The sequence below is a fragment of the Molothrus aeneus genome, chromosome 2, assembly GCF_037042795.1.
Source record: "Molothrus aeneus isolate 106 chromosome 2, BPBGC_Maene_1.0, whole genome shotgun sequence".
Taxonomy (NCBI): Eukaryota; Metazoa; Chordata; class Aves; order Passeriformes; family Icteridae; genus Molothrus; species Molothrus aeneus.
The window spans coordinates 26238020-26262542 of NC_089647.1; the positions used below are offsets into that span (position 1 = coordinate 26238020).

Genomic DNA, 24523 nt, shown 5'->3' on the forward strand with positions numbered 1-24523 from the left:
CTTGCTGTGTCAATTTTTAACATTTCCTCTTAGCTTTGCCCTGCCTGCTGGGCTCTGTTGGTGCTTCAGCTCTCCCACCTGGTGGCCCCTGAGCCCTCCATGGCTGTGGCTGCTGGGGGGCCTGGCTGGGCACTTGGGCACTCTGTGCTCCCTGCTGTCCTAGGCACGCTTGGCTCTGCAGCCCCTGCCCCAGAAATGCAGCTTTTCTTGGCTGCTGCTGTCCTTGGGCCCTGCCCTTGGGCAGGAGGAGCAGCTTGGTGGCTCATTCCCTCATTTGCAGGGGTGATGCTGTTGTTTCCTCACCTTGCTCTGCTCACAGAGGGAGACAGACGTGTAGGGGTAAAAGCAGAGCAGCACTGTGGAATTGGGTGTTGGGAGGTGAGGAGGCCTTTTTGCTGCCCATGGGCTGGTAGTGGAGTCCCTCTGCTGTGCCCATGCTTGGGATAAGCTTCTGTCACAAGTCCTGAAAGGGAAATAACGCTGCCATGGGCAGGGACACCTCCCACTTAGAACAAGTTGCTCAAACACCCATCCAACCAGGCCTTTCTAAAGATGGTGCATCCACCACCTCTCTGGACAATCTGTTCTCGTATTTTACCACTCTCCTTGTAAAAAACTTCTTCCTTACATTCCATATACTCCCTGTTTTCTCAGGAAAGGTAGGTACAATTGTTCAGCCCAGTACAAGTGAAAGGAGAAGGAAACAGCTGCTGTACAATACTGACATCCCCTCACAGGTTAGGAAAAGCACCAGGGTTGTGTGAGCTGTTACAGCTCCCCCTCGAGCCTCTGGAGTGGCACAAGAGCAGCCAAGGCAGGGGGAATGCACTGAGCATGAAAAAGGAAGGCAGCTCCCTCGTGTCCTGTTTCCCTTCCCCTCTATGACTGAACCTGGTTGTCACTGAAGGAACAAAAGCCCCTCTGTCTTAATATTAAACTTCAACCTTTTTAAAACTAAGACCTTCCCTAAAGGCAACTTCCACACCTGCAAGAATTTTGAGGTTTACAAGCCAGGTTTTCTGGAGCCCCTGAAAAGAATTGTTTCCTAGGAATTCTGTCAACTTCAGGATTGTGCAATCTCCCAAAAAAGCCTTTACTTACCTTGCAGGGTCTCTGTACTGCTCTCATCCAAACTGCATCGTTTAGCTTTAAACTGTGACAGAACAACTGTCTTAGACCACTTTCAAAGCAATGCAAGGGGCCTGTGATGAGAAGCATTTTAGAAAATGAAGTGTCTCAACAGTGATCAATGTCACTGGGGCAGGGACAGCACCTGCCATGTATTTTTTAGATACTACATAATCAGTATTTATTTATTCTGAATTAGGTAGTTTTATATCTCCAGCTAATAGGGTGCATTACTCTGGTGTATGCAGAGAATGTACATCAGTGGAAAACTCTTGACTGTAAATTCCCAGTCTCAAAGCCAAGCTTTTATTTTTACCTCTACTTTAGAGTGAATGGCATAGCTTTATATGGGGAAAGAAAGAACACAATATTCAGAGTGATTTTCTCTTTTTTTAATAAAATACTATCATGTTCATATCTATACAAATAATTATTACAACTATTAAACAAAGTATTACATTTAACAATAGAAATCTCAGAACTCTGAACAAGATCATGGTTTGGGATATTTACACCTGAATGCAACACATTTGTAAAAAGATGTCAAAATAAACAGAGCAAGATCTTATTTACAATTGGAAGATGATGTTCCTGTTCATTCATTATAGATTTCTACTGCAGAGTTCCTATTTTCCATTACAAAATAGTAAGGACTTTCCACTGGGACTGTATCCAAGTCATTTACAGCTGTATAAAACAGAAGCACAGCAGAATACTCTGGACTGAATATAAATAATTTACATTGTGGAGGGCAACAGCATCTTTGATTAATCTCCTGTGGCAAAATCCATACTTAATTCCCTTCTCACAGTGAGTGGGCAGGAACAGGGTCCAACCCCCCACGAGCTCTATTGTTTCACACTTGTGATTGCCAGAACAGCAGCACATATTGCAAACTTGGAAACCTTCTCATAAAGATACTTCTGGTGAGGCAGAAACAAAAGCACTTTTTTAAAAAAAAAGTTATCTCAGAAAAACTAGTATCAGCAAATAATGAACATTGTCGGTGTAACTGAGCCGGGCTTGAATTTGTACTGTCAGGTTCAAAAACTTCTGCTAGATCTTTCACCAGTTCAAAGAGGAATCTTCTCTCAGTGGGAATAAAGCCTTGTGCTCTGAGGTTTCCAATTTATGGATTGCAGAGGCAGTAGGAAATTGCAAACACCCTCACACAAACCTGTGTCTGCTACCCATGCTGGGTGATGGCAGTGGGAGAAGGGAACAGCAGGAGGTGGAAACAGGTCAGGTGACAGCAAAGAATGGATCTCCTTATAGCACTGTATCAGAAAACAAAACAAATATGACTGATGTGGCACAAACAGAGCCAATGCTACTCTGTCTTGCCAGGGGAAGTTGGATCATTATAAAGTGATGAGCATGAAACTTACTGGGGGAACAGCAAGAGATGACAGCTCTTGGCACACTCAGCATCCAGGAACAGTGGGAGTCTGACTAAGCCCTTGAGCCAGGACTGCACAAGTACCTCAGAAAAGGTGAAAAGACAACAGGAGACCAGAAATAATGAAATTGCCCCTCTTCTCCAGCCATGGCCTCTGCAAGTTGCCCTGCCACATGACTTGTTTCCTGCAGCAGCACTACAGACACCAACCACAGCAGCAGCACAGCTTTAAAGTGCAGTAGGAAATCTGTGCAAAGTTCTGGAGGCTCAGGACTAGCACCTGCTTTTACTTTTTATCAGAGAGGTGCTCTTCCACCTGGGCAGCAGCACAGTGACAAGCTGGAAGTCTGAGCTGGAAAACCCATTCCAGCCCCCAGTTCAAATCACTCCAGTTCTCTCTTTCTTTAACTGTTCCTAAATGAGGTCTTTTCTCTCAAGAAAAAGGTATATAAATATTAACACATTACAGTTTTATTGCCTGCTTTCAAATTAGTCTTACGTCTGCTCTTACTCTCCTAGGCTGTTTAAGGGATTAATATGGACATACATGCAATCCAGCCCAATATTATTTACCATTGTTTGTTGAAGTCATATAGGCCAAGCTGAAACGCACAGCCACACAATGCCTGGCAGCTGTGGCACTCTCACCCCTGAGTGGCTGCCCAGCCTTTCCCTTCCACTGCTGATTTTTTCTAAATTAAGCAGTACTGGGTATTTTTCCTTCCTTCAAAGCCAAAACAAATCCTGTGTAAGTAACCTTGAAAAAAGTACTATGGAAGAGAAAATGCCATTCTCAGGCTAACAAATCGCAGTTAAACTCATAAAATCTCTTCCAAGTATATCTTGAAAAACAAAGGAACCATTAACTGCTGGGTAGTCCTCAGGAGAAAAAGAAAATTTATGTCATTGATGCTTGCTGAAGGAAATGTGTTTGCTTGTCAAATGGTTTTCATAACAAGTAAACCAGAATCATTCCATCTGCAGAAGCTCCTTTTTCAAACCGCCCTCTCCAAGCACAGATCAGGGTAAGGTGAGCCTTATCAACCTGGCAGCTAAGCACAACAAGTTCAGTGGGAGGGGAAAGGAAAACTGAAGAAAAGAAGGACTCATAAAATGTTGCATTTGCTCCTCTTCCTGAGAGCAGAGCCTGAGGCCCTGGGCAAGGACTGAGACACCAACCTGTCAGTGCCACAAACTGACCTACAGAACTGAGTGCAAGAAGCCTGGTGGATGTGGAGTGGCAGGTGGGATTCGTTTACAGTGACAAGGAAAACACCAAACAATTTAATAATTAAAAACTAACAGAAATTTAATATCTAATTCCCTCTATTTTGATGTGAAATATCCAGTCCCCCCACTGTCCCTCCTAAAGACAAAAGAGCATGAACATGAGAGAAGTTGAAACCCACGAGCTGCTCTCAACCCAGAGGACCAGGCCAGATTCAACATTCAAAGCCCATCTTGGTCAGTCAATTACACCAAAAGGCTACAAAATAGATCAAATTTTTCTTTAATTAAAGTTATCTAGAGGCCAGTCAGCAGTGTAAATATCAGAATTTGGATGAATGTGTTGATATGAGGCCCTCACAGAGAGGTCTGCCTGCCTTTCTTGTCACAGCAGTCTCCTGATCCCACAGACCTTTTAGTGTCACTTACAGAATGAAAAGAGACTCACACAGAACTTCAACAGAAATTCCTCTGTTCAGGGAGGGGAATGAAATGAATTTCTCCATCCTGGTCTCGTCAGGTTTCGGAAAAAGGCCTGAGGAGGACGACAAAGTGCCCTGTCACAAGATACAATCCTCCAGAGAAGACCAAGGGTCACACAGTAAGTACTTCTTAGCCACTCACTGCAAAATTGTGCAGTTCCTGCAAAACCCCAACAGTCTTTGTATGGCTGAAATGACTGTGCTGTGATTCCCTGCACTGCAGGCATCCTGTGAGCAAGGAGGAGCTGGTTTAAGTTGTCTTTGTAAACAGAAAGTTTACAAAGTTTACTGACAGTTCCTCTTCAGAAAATAATGTGCAGCATGAAAAAAAAAACTAATAAAATCACAGCTGACATATTCTATCATGAATACTCAGGACTGCATTAACCTTGAGACAACAGCAGTAAATATGAGGAATAAGAAAATAGATATTTTAGTTGAAAGGAACCTATAGTGATCATCCACTCCAACTGCCTGGAGGGCCTCCATCCACTTCAGGACTGAGCATGTTGTCCAAATGCCTCTTAAACATGCTTGAGGCCTCAACCATCTTTCCAGCAAGCCTGTTCCAGTGTCTGACCATCCTCCTGGTAAAGAAATGCTTCCCAATGTCCAGTCTGAACTTCCCTTAGTGCCCCTTTGAGCCATTTCCATGTGTCTTATCAGTGGATCCCAGGGAGAAGAGATCAGCACCTCCCTCTGCACTTCCCCTGTCAGGGAGCTGCAGAGAGCAAGGAGGTTCACTGTTTATCCAGATCCCTATCCAAAGCATCTGCCAACAGCATCTCCAAGTTTGGTATCATCAGCAAACTTGCCAATGGTGTGTTCAGCTCCTGTATCCAGATCAGTGATAAATACATTGGATAGAACTGGCCCTGGAACTGAGCCCCAGGCAACACTGCTGGTGACCAGGTGCCGGCCAGACATAGCCCCGTTCACTCTAAGACCTTTGAGCTCTACCCTTCAGCCAGCTCTTCACCCAGCACACCATGAACCTGTCAATCCCACAGCTGAACAGCTTGTCCAGATGCATGCTGTGAGGGACAGTATCCATAGCATTACTAAAATGCAGAAAAATTACATCCACTGCCTTCCTTTCACTCACTAGGTGGGTGATCTTATCACAGAAAAGTGTCAAATTAGCTAGACAGGACTTTAACTTTGTGAACTCAGGTTGCCTGTGCCTGATGGCTGCATTATTCCTTAAAACTCCTTTCAACAGTACCCAGGATAATATTCACAATTTTTCCAGGAGCCCAGACTCATACAGTCTGTAGTTGCCTGTGTTCTTCCCTCATGCCCTTTCTGTAGATTGGAATAACACTGGCTACCTTCCTATCAGCAGGGACCTGTCCAGACTCCCAGATCTTCTGTAGATGATCAAGTGGGGTCCTGCTGTATGTCCTGCTTTCTCCTTTAGTAATCTGGGATTAATCCTGTCTGGCCAAGTGGATCTGTGGACATTCAAGCATTACAACAGGTTTAAGTTTATAAGCTCTCTCCAGTTTTAATAGACATGATAAAGTAGGGTAGTTTTCCCAGCAGAGGAAACAAATACGGTTTTCTGTGAATGTCTGGAATGATGAGCAGGATTAGAATCTTTATATAAAAGTCCTAGAAGCCAGGGCTTAATTTTTCTCTAGTTTGTCTTGAAAGCCAAACCCATTGCTGCACACACAATTCCATTTAAAGAGAGCCAGAATGGGCACGTTTGCTTCCCTCCTCAAAGACCAGACAAGTGTGTGTGACCACAGAGTGGCTGCTGCTCCAATCCCCATCCCTACCCTCCAGAACCCATGGAACAGCCACTGTTAGAGCTCACCTCACCTCTGAGGCAGACCCTTTGAGACTTCCTGCACCACAGACACCCCTTGGGTCAAGAGTCTCACCAGGGCACACCCAGACCTGCAGCTGGCTGGGCTGGTTTGAGGCTGAGAACTGACTCATTCCCAACCCCTGCACAGGCCAGTGGCTGCCACCTGGGGACTGCACTGTGGCAGAGAGAAACTGCCTTGCTATGAACTGAAATACTCAATTACTTATAAGAAACAAAGAACTGATGCACCACTTAGATTTAGTGTCTTAAAATAAGTTCCAACTGAATCAAATCATGATTCCAGGCAGAAAGGGACCTGGGGGTACTGGTCAAGAACTGACTGAACATGAGCCAGCAGTGTGCCCTGGTGGCCAAGAAGGCCAGTGGCATCCTGGCCTGTGTCAGGGATAATGTGGCCAGCAGGAGCAGGGAGGTCATTCTTCCCCTGTACTCAGCACTGGTGAGGCCACACCTCGAGTGCTGTGTCCAGTTCTGGCCCCTCGGTTTGGGAAGGACATTGAGACACCTGAGTGTGTCCAGAGGAGGACAACAAGGCTGGTGAGGGGCTTAGAACACAAGCCCTGTAAGGAATGACTGAGGGAGCTGTGGGTGTTCAGCCTGGAGAAAAGGAGACTCAGGGGTGACCTTATCACTCTCTACAGCTTCCTGAAAGGTGGGTGCAGCCAGGTGAGGGCTGGTCTCTTTCTCCAGGCAGCAACTGACAGAATGAGAGGACACACTCTTAAGCTGTGCCAGGGGAAGTTCAGGTTAGACATCAGAAAAAATTATTCACTGAAAAATTGATGGGGCAATGGAATTGTCTGCCCTGGAGGTGGTGGAGTCACCATCCCTGGACATGTTTAAAAAAGACTGGACGTGGCACTTGGTGCCATGGTTTAGTTGATGAGGAGGTGTTAGGTTAGGTCATAGGTTGGGCTTGATGATCTCAAAGTTTTTTCCAACCTAGTTCATTCTGTGATTCTGTGATTCCCAACCAGGATCAGAACTCTTTTACTTCACCTTGCAGGAAAACAGCAGACTGCAGGTTACAAGAGCTGAGATGTTGTCAGGACAGGCTACAGACACAGCCCAATTATTTTTCATGTTAAAGCCTCCTTACTTTCCTGGATCAGTGTAAAAAGGGTTAGCAAAACCAAAGTCTGGGCAGTCAAGCTGTGGAGAACTGTTCTAGGTCCCTCTTTGTGTGTCCTGTTCTTTGACATGGAGGAATATCTTCCTTTCCACCTTTCAAAGAAAAAGAAACAAAACAAAACAAAACAAAAAATTCCAGGGAGTCTGCTCCTGCCCATGCCCTCACCAGGAGTTTTGTCAGGTCCCAGGAGCAACAAGATGATGCACTGGTGAGCAATACGCAAGCAGAGGATGACCACATGCCAGGGAACCTGAAGTTACTATGTTCTTTGAAGAATCAAACCCAGAATGGTACTTCCAAACACATAAAAGACAAGTATTTCTGCCCTGTTAGAAGAAAAAGCACACTGCAGAGACATTAAATAAATAAAATTTACCTAATTCTTCCCTTTCCTTTAAAAGAATTGGGACCAAAATTTGTGAAAGTACTGGAGACTCAGCCAGCACACACACTGACTCCATCTCTCATGCATCTACAAACACATCACCCTTCCTCAAATCCCAATGTCTTCCTGTGTGTTTTACTCTCAACACACCCATGTTCCTCCTTCAGCCACAATCACACAGGGTTAGATAAAAGGTGCATTCAAGTGCAGAGTACTGATATTAACTCAGGCTCAATCCTATCAGCAATATCAAGTAAAAACTGTGCCCCCAGGAATCTCCACTCATTTTGTGGGATGTGACAGGCTCAGTCCTCCTCCCATGTTCTGCCTGCTACAACAAAGGGCTGTCACTCACAGAAAGCAGAAAGCTGGTGTTGGAGCATGGACCAAAGAAAAGTAGAGAGGGAAAAGAAAAAGACATTAAGAAGGTGCTAAACAAGGTACAAAACCCACCCTGAGGTAACTTGCGGCAACAAGTTGGCAACAAACACGGCTGCTGTCTCTGCTGACTGCACCAGGAGTGTGAGCTACACTGAAACACTGACTGAGTTCAGCAGCAACTGAAGCTACTGCTGAAACAGATCTAAACAAGATTCTTAGAAACAGAAAGTCATGGGTTAAAGAAATCTAAATTTTCTAAAACAGTATTTTTAATTGCTGACCATAGGAGCACACAGTAATTTTCACCAGGTAAAGTCAGCCTTAAGTTAAGTGTATGCGACAAGCTTGAGACAGACAAAAGCTGCACAATAAATGCCTTTTCCAATTAGCACTGGGTTAACACAGACTTGACTTGTGTTGAAGCTCCTGAAGATATTTTACAAAGGAAAAAGAGAAACCCAAACCATTCCAAGCTCCTCTGCAGTTTCAGGTAAACACATCAGTAACAAACTGACACCTGTAGCACTTGTTTCCTATCTCCCATATGGATGCTCTCACTCCATGTATTACTGAGGGTGGCCCTTACCTTGGGACAACCAGACATCAAACCTGATTGTTGGAAAATCAACAACCAGCATTTGCACAGCTCTCAATGCTGCATCCTTACCGTTTCCTAGTAAGTAAGCATTGCTATAGGCACTGGTGCTTCAGAGTCAGTAAGGTGGGTGGAAACACAATGGAATATGGAAAGTACCACACACATACATTGAGGCAAATAAACAGTGATGCTATGAATGGTCTCTCCAGGGGTCACACCAAGATCCGCTTCCTTCTTCTTAAATATATAAACAACAAATCAGACCAGAAGTCAGTCTGCCAGTTTTCATACAGCTGAGCTGCAGTCATGACCTAAAATATGGCTTATATTGTGGGCAGGGCGGTTTGAGGGCTGCTTGGAAGAATCTGAAACAGATGTGTTTGCAATGGAAAGCAAAGGTGACATCGCTGAGCCATCCGGAGGAAGAGCTGTGGCTATTTCTGGAAACAAAGAAGTCAAGTTAAAATTGGATAAGTGCGATGTGTTGGTCATGTGCATTGGTGGCATATCTGGAAGCAAAGGAAAACTTGGCTGAGCAAAACCAACAGGCCTGGGAGGAGACAAAATGGATCCAAATCGATTGTTTAAACCTCCACTGCTCGGCTTCTCCGTGCTTGGGTTTGGAAACATTTGATTGGGAAAGTAAGGGATGGAAATGTCATTGGAGAGGGTGGGGTGGGCAGGAGAGTAGGGTGGATAGAAGGACGGCAGTGTGTTCTGAGGATCAACTGGGATTAGAGCTGGTGTCCGAGTGGCACTAGGCTGGGTGACTGGTGGGATGAAAGAAGCATTAGCATTTATTGGTGGATTCATGCCACCCTCTGGAATAAAAGGGAATCCAAAATTCTGGGAGAGCGTATGTTGGTCAGGGGCCGCGTTATCGTTGGACACTTGAGGGCCATCAGACATAAATCGGACAATGCTTCCCCTTTTTTCTATCGTGGACTGTTGGCGCCCGAGGATCATGCTGCCACTGGTGGACAGAGGAAGATGGGGAAGACTCGGGTCAAAGACATTTCCATGTCTCTGATTTCCGGATCGATTCCTTTCGGGCTGACGTATTTTGGAACCCCCGTTGTCTTGCAGAGGATGCCTGGAGCGCTGAGTGACCGAAGAATTTGGCTGACGAACAGAAGGCTGCCCTTGCTCGCCGTTTCCATGAGAAACTGCAGGGTGAGGGTGAGCTGGCCTCACAACGCCATGCATATTGCTGGACACGGGTGTATTCATGTGGTTCTTAGTTCCATGACTGTCTGTCATCCTCATGGGGTTGGACTTCTGCACAGAGATGTTCGGGCTTGTATTGCGGCCCTGAATGTCCCCTGAGGAAGAAGAACTTGAAAAGGGAATAGTCAATGAACTGTTCCTTGTGTTAATTGCCCCAATGGACATGTCACAGCTTTCCCTGCTCTGGCCATCACCATCCCTTCGGATGTGGACGCTCTCCCGTGCTGGGGGACAGTTGTACTCGATTGTGGAGGAGGCACCGCACTGCGTGTTCCTTTGATGTTCTGGGATTGATCTTTGGCTTCCACTGACTTGATCTCCAAGGTGAGGGGCGAGCAAACTCTGCATGAAACTTTGGTGGCACGTGTTTTCATTTTCCCTCGATGGCAGGGTATTCCCCGTTGGAATACCCTGCACTGGCTGGTAGGGCAGTCTCTTCTGCCTCTCTATGGATGGCGCAGCATTCTGACCGATTCGGAACGCTTGTGACTGCATGCCCCGGAGGGAGGACACAGAATTGCCAATTTCACTGTTTCTTGAAGCCTGTACGTCGAAATTGCCCGTTGGTTGTTGATTGGGTGCAGAGGGCTTAAAGGTCTGGCAGTCAGAAAGACGCTGCACATCTGAGCCAACTGTGTGATCGACCGACAAGCGGCCCTGCATATTGTGAATCGCCAACCCTTTGCTTCTAGAAACATCAAGATAGCTTCTCATTTCAAGCTGGTCAGAAACCCTAGGGCCTTGAAGGGATATTCCTATTCTCTGCTCAGAATTAGAAGGCGTCTTCCCAATGAGAGCCTCAGCAGAGTAGCTGGAAACTCTGTTTCTTTCCTGCCTGTGAGGGGTGCATGTCATATCTGATGGTCTGGAAACGATACTGGCCTGGGACACCATTTGCTGCTCTAAGCCCCTTGAGGTCATAAGTCTTTGCATCTGATTGTGCCCTGACACGTGTTCTGAAGCGGAACCTTGCTGTCTGCTGCCAACATCCTGTTGCTGTTGATGCAAAATATCCTGATTGATATGGCTCTGAGGGTGGTTATGGTGGTTTCTGCTTGTTGCAGGATTTTCACAGTTCTTTTCAGGCTGAGATGCTCCAAAGTGCTGCTGCATCTGCTGCTGCATTTGTTGGTGGTGAGGATGGGGCTGACCACCCTTCTGCCGTGTTTGATCGCTTCCGTGGTGTTTCTGCTGTAGAGAAAGCTGTGTGGCTTGTGTTCCCTGGATGAGGTTCCGTTTCTTTTGCATCTGCACCTCCTGCTGTATCGTCCGCTGCTGGTGGACGCCGTGGGGCTGAGAGTGGACTGAGTTTTCCCCGTGAGTGACGTGGTGCTGCAGCTGGTACAAGTGGTGCCTCTCTCTTAACTGCCCAGCCTGCTGCTGCTTCAAGTAGGGGTGATTGCTGTGAAGGTGAGAGATGCCTTGGGCAGGGACATGTTGGATGGGCTGCAAGTGCTGCCCTGCCTGGCCTGGCTGCTCTGAGAGCGGTGGCTGAGAACCGCACTGAACTTCAGTTTGTCTCAAAGCTGGCGTTACGAAATTGCTGTTGGGTGGGAATAACCTACTGAGGCCATCAGCGTGCCCTTGATTGCTCACTGAAGCCACTGAGTTGGATGAATTAGGAGGAATCTGACTAACCAGCATCTGTGTTTGATCAGCAATACCCTCTGGAGTCCGGTTCATCAGCGCCATCCCCTCCAGCCTTATGGGTGCTGTCTGGCACTGCTTTTGCCTCTTGGCTGTAGAGAGCAGCAGGTCATCCTGAACAGCCCTCTTGGCAGAGTCTTTGCGACCTTCATGGTTTTGCTGCTTTAAGTGGGATTCCTGCAGCTGGGGAGCCTGCATGCTGCTTGCCCTGATAGCATTCAGTTGTTCCTGAGCATATTCACTCATCAGAGCAGGTCCTGGAGATGGATTGATGTATGTGCTAGATGGAAGGGAGAGGTTCACAGTTGCAGGGACGCTTGCAGGCTCTGAAGACTGGGATAAACCCGAGCAACTCACCAGGGGATGGACAATGCGGCTCTGGTGTATCAGATTATTCACACTTAGACTGGTTATGCTGGGTGTCTGGGAAGTGGAAATCTGCAAAGGAGTGTTTGATGTTTCCACACCTCCTACAGAGCAGCTTGGCTTCTCAACCTGCCTGTCAACATTTGTCTGTCCTGTTTCATGAGCACTGAATTTGTTCGGTGCCGCTTCCAGTGGGCCTGTGTTGTTTTCTTTCACTGACTGAGGTTTAAAAGGCTGTTGCTCTCTCTCCAAAGGTGCAACCTCAGACTTAGAGATGACATCCCTTGTGTTAACCTGTATTCCCCCTCCACCTTTCTCAAGGCTTTCCTGGTCAAAAATAGCTCTCGCTGCAAGAGCTACAATGTCGGTCTGTTCTGAAAATGTGCAGCTGTTACAGGTACTGGTAGAGGTGCTGCTGGTGACATCTTCTCTGGTGGTATCTGGCAACATAGATGCAACTGAGAAGCCCCGACTGCTGCCAGAGCTGGTTGACATGGGGGAATCTGCCTGCCTGCTAGTAATAAGGGAAGCACTGACTACTTCCTGATCAGAGATACAGGAGTGAGGCTGTGAGAGAGCATCACTTTCCGTGTTCATCAGCAAGAGTTCCTGCTTCTCAGGCAAATCAACGTTTGATTCTGCTGATTTGGAGTTTTCCATAGGAAAATCAGAATGCTCCCCCTGAACAGTAAATGAAGAGGTTTTTTCCACACCTGTTCTTTCTTTTGTGAGATCAGACAGCATTTTGGTTAGACCCTGTCCTTCTAACAAGTCCGCATCTTGCATTACCACTGAGGAATCCTGCGCAACGTTGCAGGACTCCGAAATCATTCCTGCTTTGGAAGTATGACTTGCTGTGTTGCTCTGTGCTGCTGAAGTCCCATTTGCAACCTGCAAGTGTGTAACCTGTGCTTCTTTACCAGAGGGTGTTAAGGTGTTGGGGGGTTCGCAGGGTTTGGGGGACTCTGACGGGACAGAGGCAGGTGGTGGGTGGCTCTGAGATCCCTGGGCCTGCTGGCGAGGAGCAGCATCTTTGGCCGGCGGGGGAGCGAGCAGCAGCTGCTCTGACATTACAGACTCCAGTGGTGAGGAAGCAGGCCTCTCTGCTGAGCTTGGCTCTGGGGCAGAGGGGGTTTTCACTGCCTGTTCAGAGCTTGCAGCCTCTTTGGAAGGAGAGTCAGAGATGCTGATGCTGCTTGCTGCAGCTGCGCCGCCCGCCTGTGCTGTGGTTACAGCCTGTGACGCTGCTGGGGCGCTTTCTGCCGGCCCTTTGCCACTTGAGGGCTTTGCCACCATTTCCACAGGAGTACAGTCCACCTTCCCTGCATCTTTGCAAGGAACTGCTGGGCAAGACACTTTATTATTGACTGTTAGGTGTTTCTTTGTGCTTGGCTTTTTGTTTGTCCTTTTTGTTTTTGCACTGGATGGCAAGCCAGCAGCTGCTTTTTGCGGGGAAGCGTTTATGGAATTAGATACACTGGTTAATACTGAAACCTCTGCAGGCACTGAAGATGCCACAGAAGTTGGCAATGACACACAGTTGACTGTGGCAATCTGGTTATTGACAGTTGCAGGATTGGTGGGATGGCTGAGAGACAAGTGCAAGCAGCTCTGTCCAGCCATTTGCGATATGCTTTGATTGAGGTTAGCTAAAGCACCAAATGTGTTGAGGGCAACATTGGTATTTGGATCTTCACTGGTAGTGGGCTGAATAATTTGCATAGGGGCTTGGTTTGAAGCTCCAGATGAAGACATCACAGGCTGCAATGCAAAAAGCTGCCCATTTAATGAGATAGTCTGAGGGTGCTGTTGGTTGGACATTGTCACTGAAAATGTCTGTGTAGAGCCAGAAGATGGCAAAGAAGATGGCCTTGGTAGTATATGGACAAGGTGTTTCCCTCCAAAAGTCTGTGGAAGAGAGGCATTTTGCATGGTGCCACTGGAGTTGGCAACTGCAGTCGGCCCATTCACGGGAACTCTTACAGAAGCAGAAGGCTGAGCAGAGAGGAGGGGAAGAGGATTCTGATTTGCAGCTTGTATAATTACAATTTGCTGACTAACATTTTGGCTGGGAACTTCTGCTCTCACAATGGGCGGGCACGGAGCAGGGTTTGGAGGCTGGAGAATGATGACATTCTGGTTAGCTGCTGCTCCTGTCACAGCTGAGGCAACTGGCTGAGCCATCTGAATCACCTGCATAGCTGAGTTTAATGGAAGGATATTTCCTGCAGCCTGAGCTTTAACCTGTGGCTGGCTGATTAAAGGCTGTATAGGTACGGGTGGGCATGAGGGCAAGGTAACTACAATCTGTTCAGCTGCCTGGCCATCCCCAGGCAGAGAAGCATGCAAACTGATGCTTGTAGTCAAAGGCCTGCTGTGGGCAGAAGACACAGTGCTGGCAGCATTGACTGGCTCGTTGAGGAGCGCAGTCATGATCCCGGATGGCGTCTGGCTCAGCGGCTGAACCGTGTTTCCTGCCAGCTGCAGGGTCGTCCACGTGGTCTGTGTGTTCCCAGCTGAAGGCATCCGGGTAAGGCTACTCATGTTTTTCAAGTCTGAAGTGCCAACACCTGAAGAGCCTGAGAAAGACCAGCAGTTCTCCAGGGGACTGGCAGCCAGAGTGCTTATTGCTGTCACAGCCTTAACTCCTTCTGCTGCAGACGTCGCCGGCGTGCCAGCACTGCTGACCGCGTCCGTACTTTTGGGGACATTTGCAGAAGAGCACCGCTCTGCAGGTCTCACAGGTGGCACACAAGCTGTGTCTGTGGTTGAAGCGGTGCAGCTCTCCTGGAGGTCACTCCTGGAATTTTGTGTATTTGAGCAAGTTGCATTCACCTGCTGACCTTGGGAGGCTTCCAGGGAGGCACTGGAAGGAAGGCTGGTTCCCTGCGGGAGCGTTTTCTTTGATGATTTAGTGCCCTCCTCATCACTTTTACTTCTGGGGGGATTTTGCTCATTCTGTGGTGCATTATTTGAAGAACACTGTAGCTCCTGCTCTGCTGCAGGCCGAGGTGTGCCCTGTGAGCTGGCAGGAGCAGCACTGGGCACACCTCGCTCGTTCTCCTGGGTGGAGAGCTCAAGAACATTCCCTGCTGGAGCTGTCTGAGCAGATGCCAGTGGAGAAACTGTAGGTTGTGACCATGGTTTATTTTCTGTGGGATAAATACCAGCAATTGTCACAGGAGTCACTAGGTTGCAAGTTCTCTGAACTGGCACAACGTTGGCTGTTTGCTTTTGTAAATTATGACCGACGTTAAACGTTATTCCCTGCACAGATGCTCCCTGGTTATTTCCATTGGGCTGAGTCCCATTTGAATAAACAATGATGTTCTTTTGAACCTGATCACTGGGAATAACAACTGAGACCTTGGCATTTTTGAGGTTTCCTTTCCAGTGGATTGTAGGGTCATCGTATAAGCAAATATCATTTGCTTTCAGTAGCTCGATGTATCTCCCGTTTTCCTTTTGCAGTTCATCCAACTGTTTCCGGAGTTTTTTTATCTCTTCAGCTACAAAACAGTGAGAGCACTCCATTACATCAGCACCAGAGCAAATAATGAAATAATGTTACCACATGATTTAGAGAGTAAACACTGTGTGGTATTGAAGTAATTTGTAGAAATAAATTGAATAAATTGTTAATAATGTATGTTCTTTTCAAATGGTTAGCACAACCTATGTGCTCTTATCCTGCTAAGTCTCTCTACTGAATGGGAAAGTGAATGAATTTCACAGACTATTCCATTACCAATAGCAGGATATATCCAATTACTTAGGAAAAAACATTAGGACTAACCCAGATGAAACTAAATGCTAATCAAAATTGTTTAATTCCTGAAGGAAAGACAAGCACATTAATATTTTTCTTTTCCCTGATCTTTTGCAAACAACAAAACTGCTTTAATTGATAAGCTTACAGCTTTCCAGAAGAATTAAGTTTCATTACATCTAAAAATTACAGACAAAATGAAATACAGAGCACTCATGTAAAGCCACAAAAGCTGGCAATGCACTTGGGAGATAGCTCACCAAACTGGGAAAATCACAATAAAGCAGAAATAAAAATCACAAACCACAACATCAGCCCTGAGATTATTTCTGTCACACCTCCATCACTGTACTTTTACACATCTAGTCAAGTAAATTTTATATGATGCATTATATTTTTATAAAATGAGCTCTTATAACTTTTACAGGTTTTCAAATTTAAAAAAAAAGCTTCATGAATGAAGAAAACTTCATCTTTTCAATAAAAAAAAATCTAACTGAAGTTTGTCAGAAATCATTCTGGTCACTCCAGTAGAATAAACTGGGGCAGAATTTACCAGATGATGGCACATCACCTATAAGCTCTGTAATTACTTTACTCACAATGCAATTGCTTCATTATCTGATAGCTATGAGCCAGAACACTCACTTGGGCATTCTGTCAGCTTTTTGTTTCAGGATATTCTAAGCAGCTGTATTTTTCCTGTATGTGCATAATTTCTTGGGATTCCCATGTGTGGTTCCAGGCTTTGCTGTTAGTCAGTACAGACACAGCAGAAGTGAGGGACAGAAATTCTAGAGCCCCCAGCAGCACCTGTACTTACCCTGCTCATTGTTCCCTCCATTTAACAGAAGTTCATCATTCTGTCTTTTCATTTCTGTTATGTACTTAAAGGCCTGATCCAGGATCATGTTCTTGCTCTGTAAAAGAAAACACACATATAAAATTAGGAGAAAGGTCTAGAACTTGTAAATCCATTAGTGATGAGGCTGCACTTACTCCAAGAGGTTTTTACTTTAAAAATATGCTCTGAATATCACTGGGTAGAGTTTGTTTCCTTCTGGTTTGGGTTGGGTTTTATGGAGGTTGTTTTTTGGTTTGGTTGCTTTTGTAAGATGAAACTACAGGCTTTTGTGAGTGATGCTGACCCTAAAATGCCTTGAGATTTCACAGAATAACATTTTCAATGCTGGAGCTGACACCTTCTGATGCCCAGAGGTAGATACTAAGGCCACAGATCCTGAACAGCCAGCATCCTTTCTCACTGATCAGCCTAAAATTCAAGTTCACTAATAAATACACACATCACATGAGATTTCTAGGATACTGCCTTGTAAATATTTTATTAGAAAGGCAAGAAACATGGAACAACTATCCAGGGAGATATATGCACAATTTTGAAAGTAGTATACTAGGGAATATGGGAAGAGATAATGACCCATCCACAATCATCTTTTTATGAAGCTATGCTTATTCTGTCTGCAAAACCTTTGTTCACTTCTTAATTTCTTCTACTGTTCAGCAGGAACAGTCTCTGCTAGGGATTCCTCTATCTTGAAAAAGCTGCTTCTGTGCATCAACCTCAAAGCATTTGTCTTGCTTCATCTTTTGCAAGGAGAGTGTCTTAAATTACTATTATTATAATTCCAGTTTCTGAATTGCTTTCAAGCCATTATATGAAGGATGACAAAAATAAGTAGTCATATGCAACACTTTCAGAAAAAATGCTCAAAATCTGTGTAACTACATTCATGCGACCCTGCACTTCCAAGTAGGACTTCTATTACAAGTAGTTTTTAAAATACTAATAACTAGTAATATTTTTGAGTATATTAATTCAGACAGTTTGCCTTCTTGCTAATACAAATACTAAAATAGGTATTTAGACCTCTACAGACAAAGAAACATTTGGACTTTTGACAGGAAACTTGTATGCACCTCTGGATGGACACTCACCTGCTTAAGTGCTGGAGAGCAGGGAATGAGTTCCCCAATTCTGTTTATCCCAGCATTGATCTTCTTCTTTCGATGTCTCTCCACTAAGCAAAAACAATATGTACTGTGTCATCTGGTTGGGCAAGGCAGCACAACTAGGATAATGTAAGGACTCAGAAATACATTACTTCATTATACATTGGAACCTGTGCAACATTTTTCCTTGAGTGAGGAAAAATGTTCTTCTAAATTAAACCTCAAAGTTATCAAATTAATACTCACTAGAATCAAAGAGCCATAACTTAAATAGCCTTTAAAAGGTGGGGATATTTTGGACCCCTTCATGAAAAAGTAAAGTTCCTACAACTCAAAATTCAGGTTTTGAAACTGCTTTCTAACACACTTTTATGACACTCTCTTCATAAGGCAGATTAAATTTGAAATTTATTAAATTTACGCATTCAGAAAGCAAATGAACAAAGATTATGGAAAGAATCAGTTTCAGATTTGGGAAGCAAACCCATGCCTCTTAAATTCTAGTGTCAAATTTAGCACCAAAAGAGAAATAATGTAGATTTTACCAGTCTTCAGGCTAAATTTTAGATTTATATTAACAGAGTAGCCAGCCAACACTGAACATAGCTGAAGTTCCAGGTATATGGACTATCAGATACTCTTTTCTATGTCCAAAAGTTTAACTGTTCTGTAAGGTCTAATTGGCTGGGAGTAAAGAAAATACTGAATGGAGAGTAGTTCCAATGAATTACCTGTTTTGGAGAAGGTTGGTCAGAAAATGCTTCATTTATAATCTTCTAGTGATACCATTTACCTCTTCAATGGGTCAGAATATTGGCAGAAAGAATCTACACTCTAAGTCTAGGAGTGGTTTTTACAGACAGTATCTCTGTTTTCCATTCATCACAGTCAGCCTCTTTCAAATATAGTTAACACTCATGTAGCTATTTTTTTCTACTGAAATATTTTCATGTTCTATGCAAACTTAAAACTATTAGATGTCTTTAAAAAAAAAAGGAAAAAGTTCTCTCATGGCTTTGTCAGGACTCAAACCACTGTGTTGTTCATGATGCTGAATGAACCTTTTGGTTTGTGCAGTTGCTCTGCTTTTGGTGGCACACAGAAACAAACTATGACCTTCAGCTGAGTGTATTTCATTTTGCTCAGTTACAAAAGACTAATTAATTTAATTTAAATAGTCTTATTTCAGTAGCCTGTCACTTCAATTTATCTTTCTCAAACAATTTTTTTTTTTTTGTATTTCAGGAGAGATTGCTGGCATTGACAGAGACAGGCCTAAATACACGAAACACAGCAAGACAAAGTTTCTTATGCAAGAAATTTACCATATAGATCAGAGCACCTCTGTAAAAATTAAAACTCAGGACACTTGGGATTTAATCTTTATCTATCTTACTAATACATACAGATATCAAAGTGTTTGTGAGGTGCTACTCTTTTGTTTTTGTAATATTTGCAACACTCTCCTCAGCTTTTCCATATATTAATGACTAAGAAAGTATAGGTTTGGAAGGAGCTGCAGAGTTCACATACTGCAGAGTTCAGCCCAGGTGATAAAGATTTTGGAAAGCTATCAACAAGTGAAACAGGAACAATGAGGCCAACCATCTTAGAAGTAAACTTGATAAGACTGTTCCCTGATTCTTCTTAATTCTTAAGAAACTGGCCACACCCTGAGCACACTCAACAAGCACAGCACTGCACAAGTTCACATGGAAACTGCTCAGTGCTTTTTCCAGCTGAGTTTGTGAAGATCACATGATACTGCTGTTCAGGTAAAGAAAAACTGCAATCAATTTCTTTGGATACCCAGCCCAAAGCCTGCCAGACTCCTCCCCAGTCCATCTTTCTGCTCCTACTTTTAGAAGAGGCCATTGGCACTAGAACTGACTGGGTGCTGCCCAAGGGATGTGACTCCTGCAACGTACAGCCAACATGTGCACAGAATTTCTGGGGTGTCAACATCCAAGTGGGTGCCTTAGGAATAGGTTAGAGGAATACTTCTAAGCCAGGGAGCCTCTAAAGCTCTCAGGTAGGACACCTGTCTCTGTTTTGACAGAGGTGGATATTGGTTGCATGTGAATGCCTGTGCAGTTGTTTTCCTTTGGAATTGAACACAGCTGAAATTGTTTACTTCTTAATTTACCAGCCTTGGAAAGGCAGGTGCTCCTTCATACTTTAACTTTGTACTGTGGAAACCAGCAAACCAGAAACAATCTGCAAAGTTATTTTATGCAAGAACACAGAAAGGTGTTTGGTAGGGTGAGGCTTTTTCAGTGTACTAAACTCCTCTGGGGGAACCTTCTCCATGTAAAGTATGTTTTACTAATCCAAAGTGCCTGTGCTTATTTCCAGACCAAACAGCAAAGCATGATGTTCCCACCTGCATTATGTGTCTCCCGGTTTTTCTTTCTGTGAAACATAAAGGGAAAAGACTCATGTGAAACTCAAGGTTAAAGATCTGCATACAAACAAATATTTATTTTATTATTTCTATTACAGCTAAAAATACTAAAGATTATAGTCCACTCCGTAAATTAGAACAGCAGAAGTCACAATCAAATGTTCTTAGACATTGGTATTAGACGGTTTCTAACAAAAATTTGTTCATGTTCAGTCCTAAATCAATTGCAGTACAACAAGTCACAGTGCAATATTCCACTTGATTATTAGTACATATTTATAGTGGAGAGCTGGGTTTTTATGTTCCTGTTACACTATGCAGTGTTCAAAAAGGCCAAAGATTTTTAAAAAATAGTTTTGTTTCTGAGGAACAAGACAGTTAAGTATTTGTCTGAAATGTTGCTTTTACATTTACTGGATCACTGAAATAGGAGAAAATTTTATCATGCAAGTTGATTTTCCAGCCACATTGCCTTCAAACATCATAACTTCTGGTGTCAAAGAGGCTTCTTTTGTGAGAGAAACCAAAAATACTGTTCCTCTGCAGCTGCTGTTCTTTAATGTCTCAAAATTCTGAATAAGTGTGATTTCAGCATATGAGGGTTGTTTTTGGTTTCATACCTTCACCTGGGATTACTGTACTGATGGCAACAATCATTGAGCAATGCCCCAAATTACTTTACTGGCAGTCAATAAAATTCAAATATATATATTTCAAATCTTCAAAGTCTACATATATAAATAAGATGTACTACACACATAGCACTAAGACAAATACTTCCAGGAAGTACAGTAAAGCAAAGCTTTCTTGAAAAAGGAAAATTCCAGAAAAAAACAATTTCAAAAAGCTTCTGTCCTGCAGCACACTTTCAGTCTAGGTGTCTCCTAGGATAGGCAAAAAGCAGAGTAGCATCTTCTGCTGTCCTTTTTGACTGTTACAGAACAGTCCAGATGTGACAAGGAATCTGAGGTAAGACTGCATGATACCTGTGGAAGTTATGTGTGATTACCATGAGGCACAGTATATCTATCCTTTGTGTTTTGAGTTGATTCTGGTTTCTGGTAACTCACTAAAGACAGCGTGCACCTACAGTAACTTAGACAAGGACTATGAGACTGTAATGTTACTGCTACAGGTCAGACCCAGAGACATCTGCTAAGAAATAATGCTTAAAGATGATCATTAATACTAAATATGCACAAGAACATAAGGACTGGACAGACCCAGCTGTCCTTTGGTTGACATTACCATTACAGAACACAAAATACTCTGTTAGTCAGGTCAGAAAGAGTAATGAAATCTGCAAAGACTGAAAGACCTTCTGTAGGATAAATCAGTGTTCTCTCTGAGCTTTTCCTGATCATAAATCATATCCTACATGGTTAACTAGTGTAAGATGAATGCTGCATTTAACTAAGGAGTGAAGAACCCCCTTACCAATCAGGTATTAGATGACCCATGTTAATACAAAGGAACAAAACCCTGGAAAAGTTCTAATGAGTGCTGAGTGACTGTTACAAATTTTGGTCATAGTGTTGCTGTACAACCTCAAGGCATAGTTTGTGCTCCTGCAGAGATTTAAGATGTAAGCTCCAGATTCCACTGGGAGTTGAGGAAGAGATCTAAATGACCCTGTCAAAATAGTATAGTTACTCCCCGATATCTACAAGGAGCCTCCACAAAAATACAGACGGTGCTCTAACGGAGGCAGCAACACAGTTTTACACACATCAGAATAGTCAGTGAAATAATTAAAGAATCTCTTTTGCCTAAGTGACCCAGGTAGATATATCTTTAACAAATAGTTTGGGATAGACAGGGCAAGAGAGAAACTTCTGGATCAACCTGAAGAACACACAGAACTTCCTGTCCATACCCTTATTACCAAACTTTTAGCTAGAAACTTGGTAACTGCAACATGACTGCCGACTACAGACCTAGGAAATAGTCCCTTTCCCACAGGAACTCACCGATGCTGCTTCTTAGTAGGTGTCTCATTCTCTGTCATCTCTGGCATGGTTTCGGAGAAGAGAGCCTGAGGAAACATCATGGAAGGAATTAACAACTCCTGCACTTTTCTGAATCCTTAGCCCATGACATTTACATGGCTTTGCAAGGACCACAAGGATGGGGCCCTATCACAGTGTAGGCACAAGTCCATGCCCTTGACTCAGAGCAGCTGATTTTGTGACATTAAAAATTAAGCACTTTACCTATTGAGATGTTTTGCAAAAGCTGTCTGTGATGAACTGGTTTCCATTTCCTCAATTACTTTAAATATAAAAACTATTATAATCCCAATCACTTTCAGCAAACAAGGATAGTAAAGAATATGACTGCTTTTCAAATGGGAGGAGGAATAGCTGAACTCTCTCTTATCAGCCCTTCCTCACTGAATATGCATTCAATTCCCAGTTCAAAACAAGGTATGAATGCTAAGCAAAAAACAAACTACAACGAAGACATTTCATTAACTACAAATTTAGAGTGCTCTTAATGTAGCAGACTACAAAACTTACTTGCTATTAAATTACTGTACACCTTAAAACAACCAAAAATGACACCCCTAAGCTCTCAGATAAGTAAAATTCAGCTAAAATTAAAGTTATTAATTAAAGTTATGTATAACAGCCTAATGAATTGCATCTAACTTGTCCTCATCTTGAACAGATTACTGGTAGCCTGTATTTAGACAAACAAAAACATTTAAAAAAATACACAAAAGATGAGATTAAGTTAATGATGGTTGAACACATATCTACCAGAGAAATGAATTTTAGAGAGCAAGTAACGCAAGTATACTGTAGATGACAACAGGAAAAAATAGATCTTGTTTTTGATGTGTCTGAGCTCTGTATTCACTTTCACAGCTCCTTTCACTCTCTCACCAACCAACCTGTTATTGCAACTCTTCCCATGGGCCCTCAAACTCCTTGTGGCTTCCCCTTTCTCTGGCTCCTCCTGAAAAGCTCACTGGCTTCTTTTAACAGCCTTCATGTCTTTAGGGTATTTTTTGTCTGTTTGAACTGCAAGGAAGTGGAGGTGGTTTTTAATATAACTTTAAGCACCAAGCAATTCTTAATGTAAACTGAGCCTACCACTACTGGCACTGACATCAAAAACAAATCCCCAAAATAATATCCTTGCAAACCAGAAAGCCAGACACCTATGGAACTCCCAAAGCACTGAAGCATACACTTCACAAAGTGTTCTGTGCACACACCTGTGTGTGTCAAACTAACAGAAATCACCTGTATTGTACCAGAACTGAATTCAGATATTGCTTTTCAGCCTTTACACTCTAGAAGTTAATTGAATGTTGTGCATTCAGTAAAGATTAGAGGAGGATAAACATTAGGGCTGATGCTGGTTACCACTCTAATCTTGAAGTACTTTCTTTCTCTGTTCCAGGGAAGACTTGGGAGATGTTGGCAAACCATAAAATAAAGCAAACAGGAAACAACCTATTAATAGATCCAACTCAGGGAACTCAAAGTGCCTGAAGATTTCAGGAACATAATTCAACTCCACCTACACGACAGTGTTCACACCATCACAAAACTGGACACAATCCTCTCTGAGATGAGTTACAGCATTCCATTGCCTCACTGGGTGTTACACACAGCTGACCTAAACACAGCCACCACAGACCTCTCCAGCCCAGCAATGGGAATACATCACTTTCTATTTATATCCCTCCATGGACTTTGCTTTCTCCGTGCTCACCTGACCACCCCCTGCATAAATTATGAAAACACCTGACAGAGTTAACAGTCTTTTATTGTGGGAGAAAGCAGTGGTGCAACTTCAGCACACTCTTATAAATTGTGTTACCTCATCTCAAAAACAAGATTTCTTCTCCTTTAAATCCAATTAGCTTACTTTACGTACAAATTTATTTGAGTTTATATGTAGTAAGAGTAATCCAGATGTTATGCCAGGTTGTCCAAGTCAGTAAACACTCACAACTCTGAAAGCCAGGAAAGCCAGTTTCCCACCAAGGCATTTCTAACTTATCCCTCCTGGGTACAGCTGGTGATGGTCAGTAGTACTTACTGATTCTACCTGCATTCACTGATGAGGAAAGGGTTAACTGGGAGACCTTAGCAGGTGAGTGATTTTGATTATAATAAAAAACCAAAACCCGGTTAGAGCCCAGCCATCTTGGATGCTGTTGGCAACCAGAGAGATGTTCAGGCATACAGGGAGTGACTGGGGCCAGCCCACCTCCTTTCAGCAGCTCCAGTGTGCCAAAGCAGCCCAGCAGAACCTGTATCCAGTCAGGCTACCAGCAGAGACAGGAGAAGCAGAGCAGCTGCCTGGTGACACTACACTCATGTATCCATCACTGAGGCAGCACCTTGTGCAGCAGGTGAAATAATTACTCAAGGGGCAAAGGGGTAATTTAATTTACTGTGTCCAGTACTGTTTCTGTTTAGTGAGGATGTGAGCACATGGACACAGCTCTAGTAAAGCAAAGCTCTCAAACATGCTCAGGAAAAGGCTGTTGCTGGATTGTATCACGTGGCAGTCACATACCCTGTTTCTTGATTTCTGCACCACCTATAAA

At 43.8% G+C, this 24523-nt stretch overlaps 1 protein-coding gene across 1 annotated transcript; it reads right to left on the reverse strand.

The window, feature by feature from the left end:
- Positions 1-1505: 1505 nt before the first annotated feature.
- Positions 1506-24024, reverse strand: USF3 (upstream transcription factor family member 3). Its single transcript, XM_066572132.1, has 6 exons — positions 24010-24024; positions 21924-21988; positions 19933-19961; positions 17535-17617; positions 16402-16498; positions 1506-15318 (listed from the first exon to the last, which is right to left on the reverse strand). The coding sequence occupies exons 1-6, from the start codon at positions 24022-24024 to the stop codon at positions 8855-8857; spliced, it is 6753 nt and encodes a 2250-aa protein (XP_066428229.1). The 3' UTR covers positions 1506-8854.
- Positions 24025-24523: the final 499 nt, after the last annotated feature.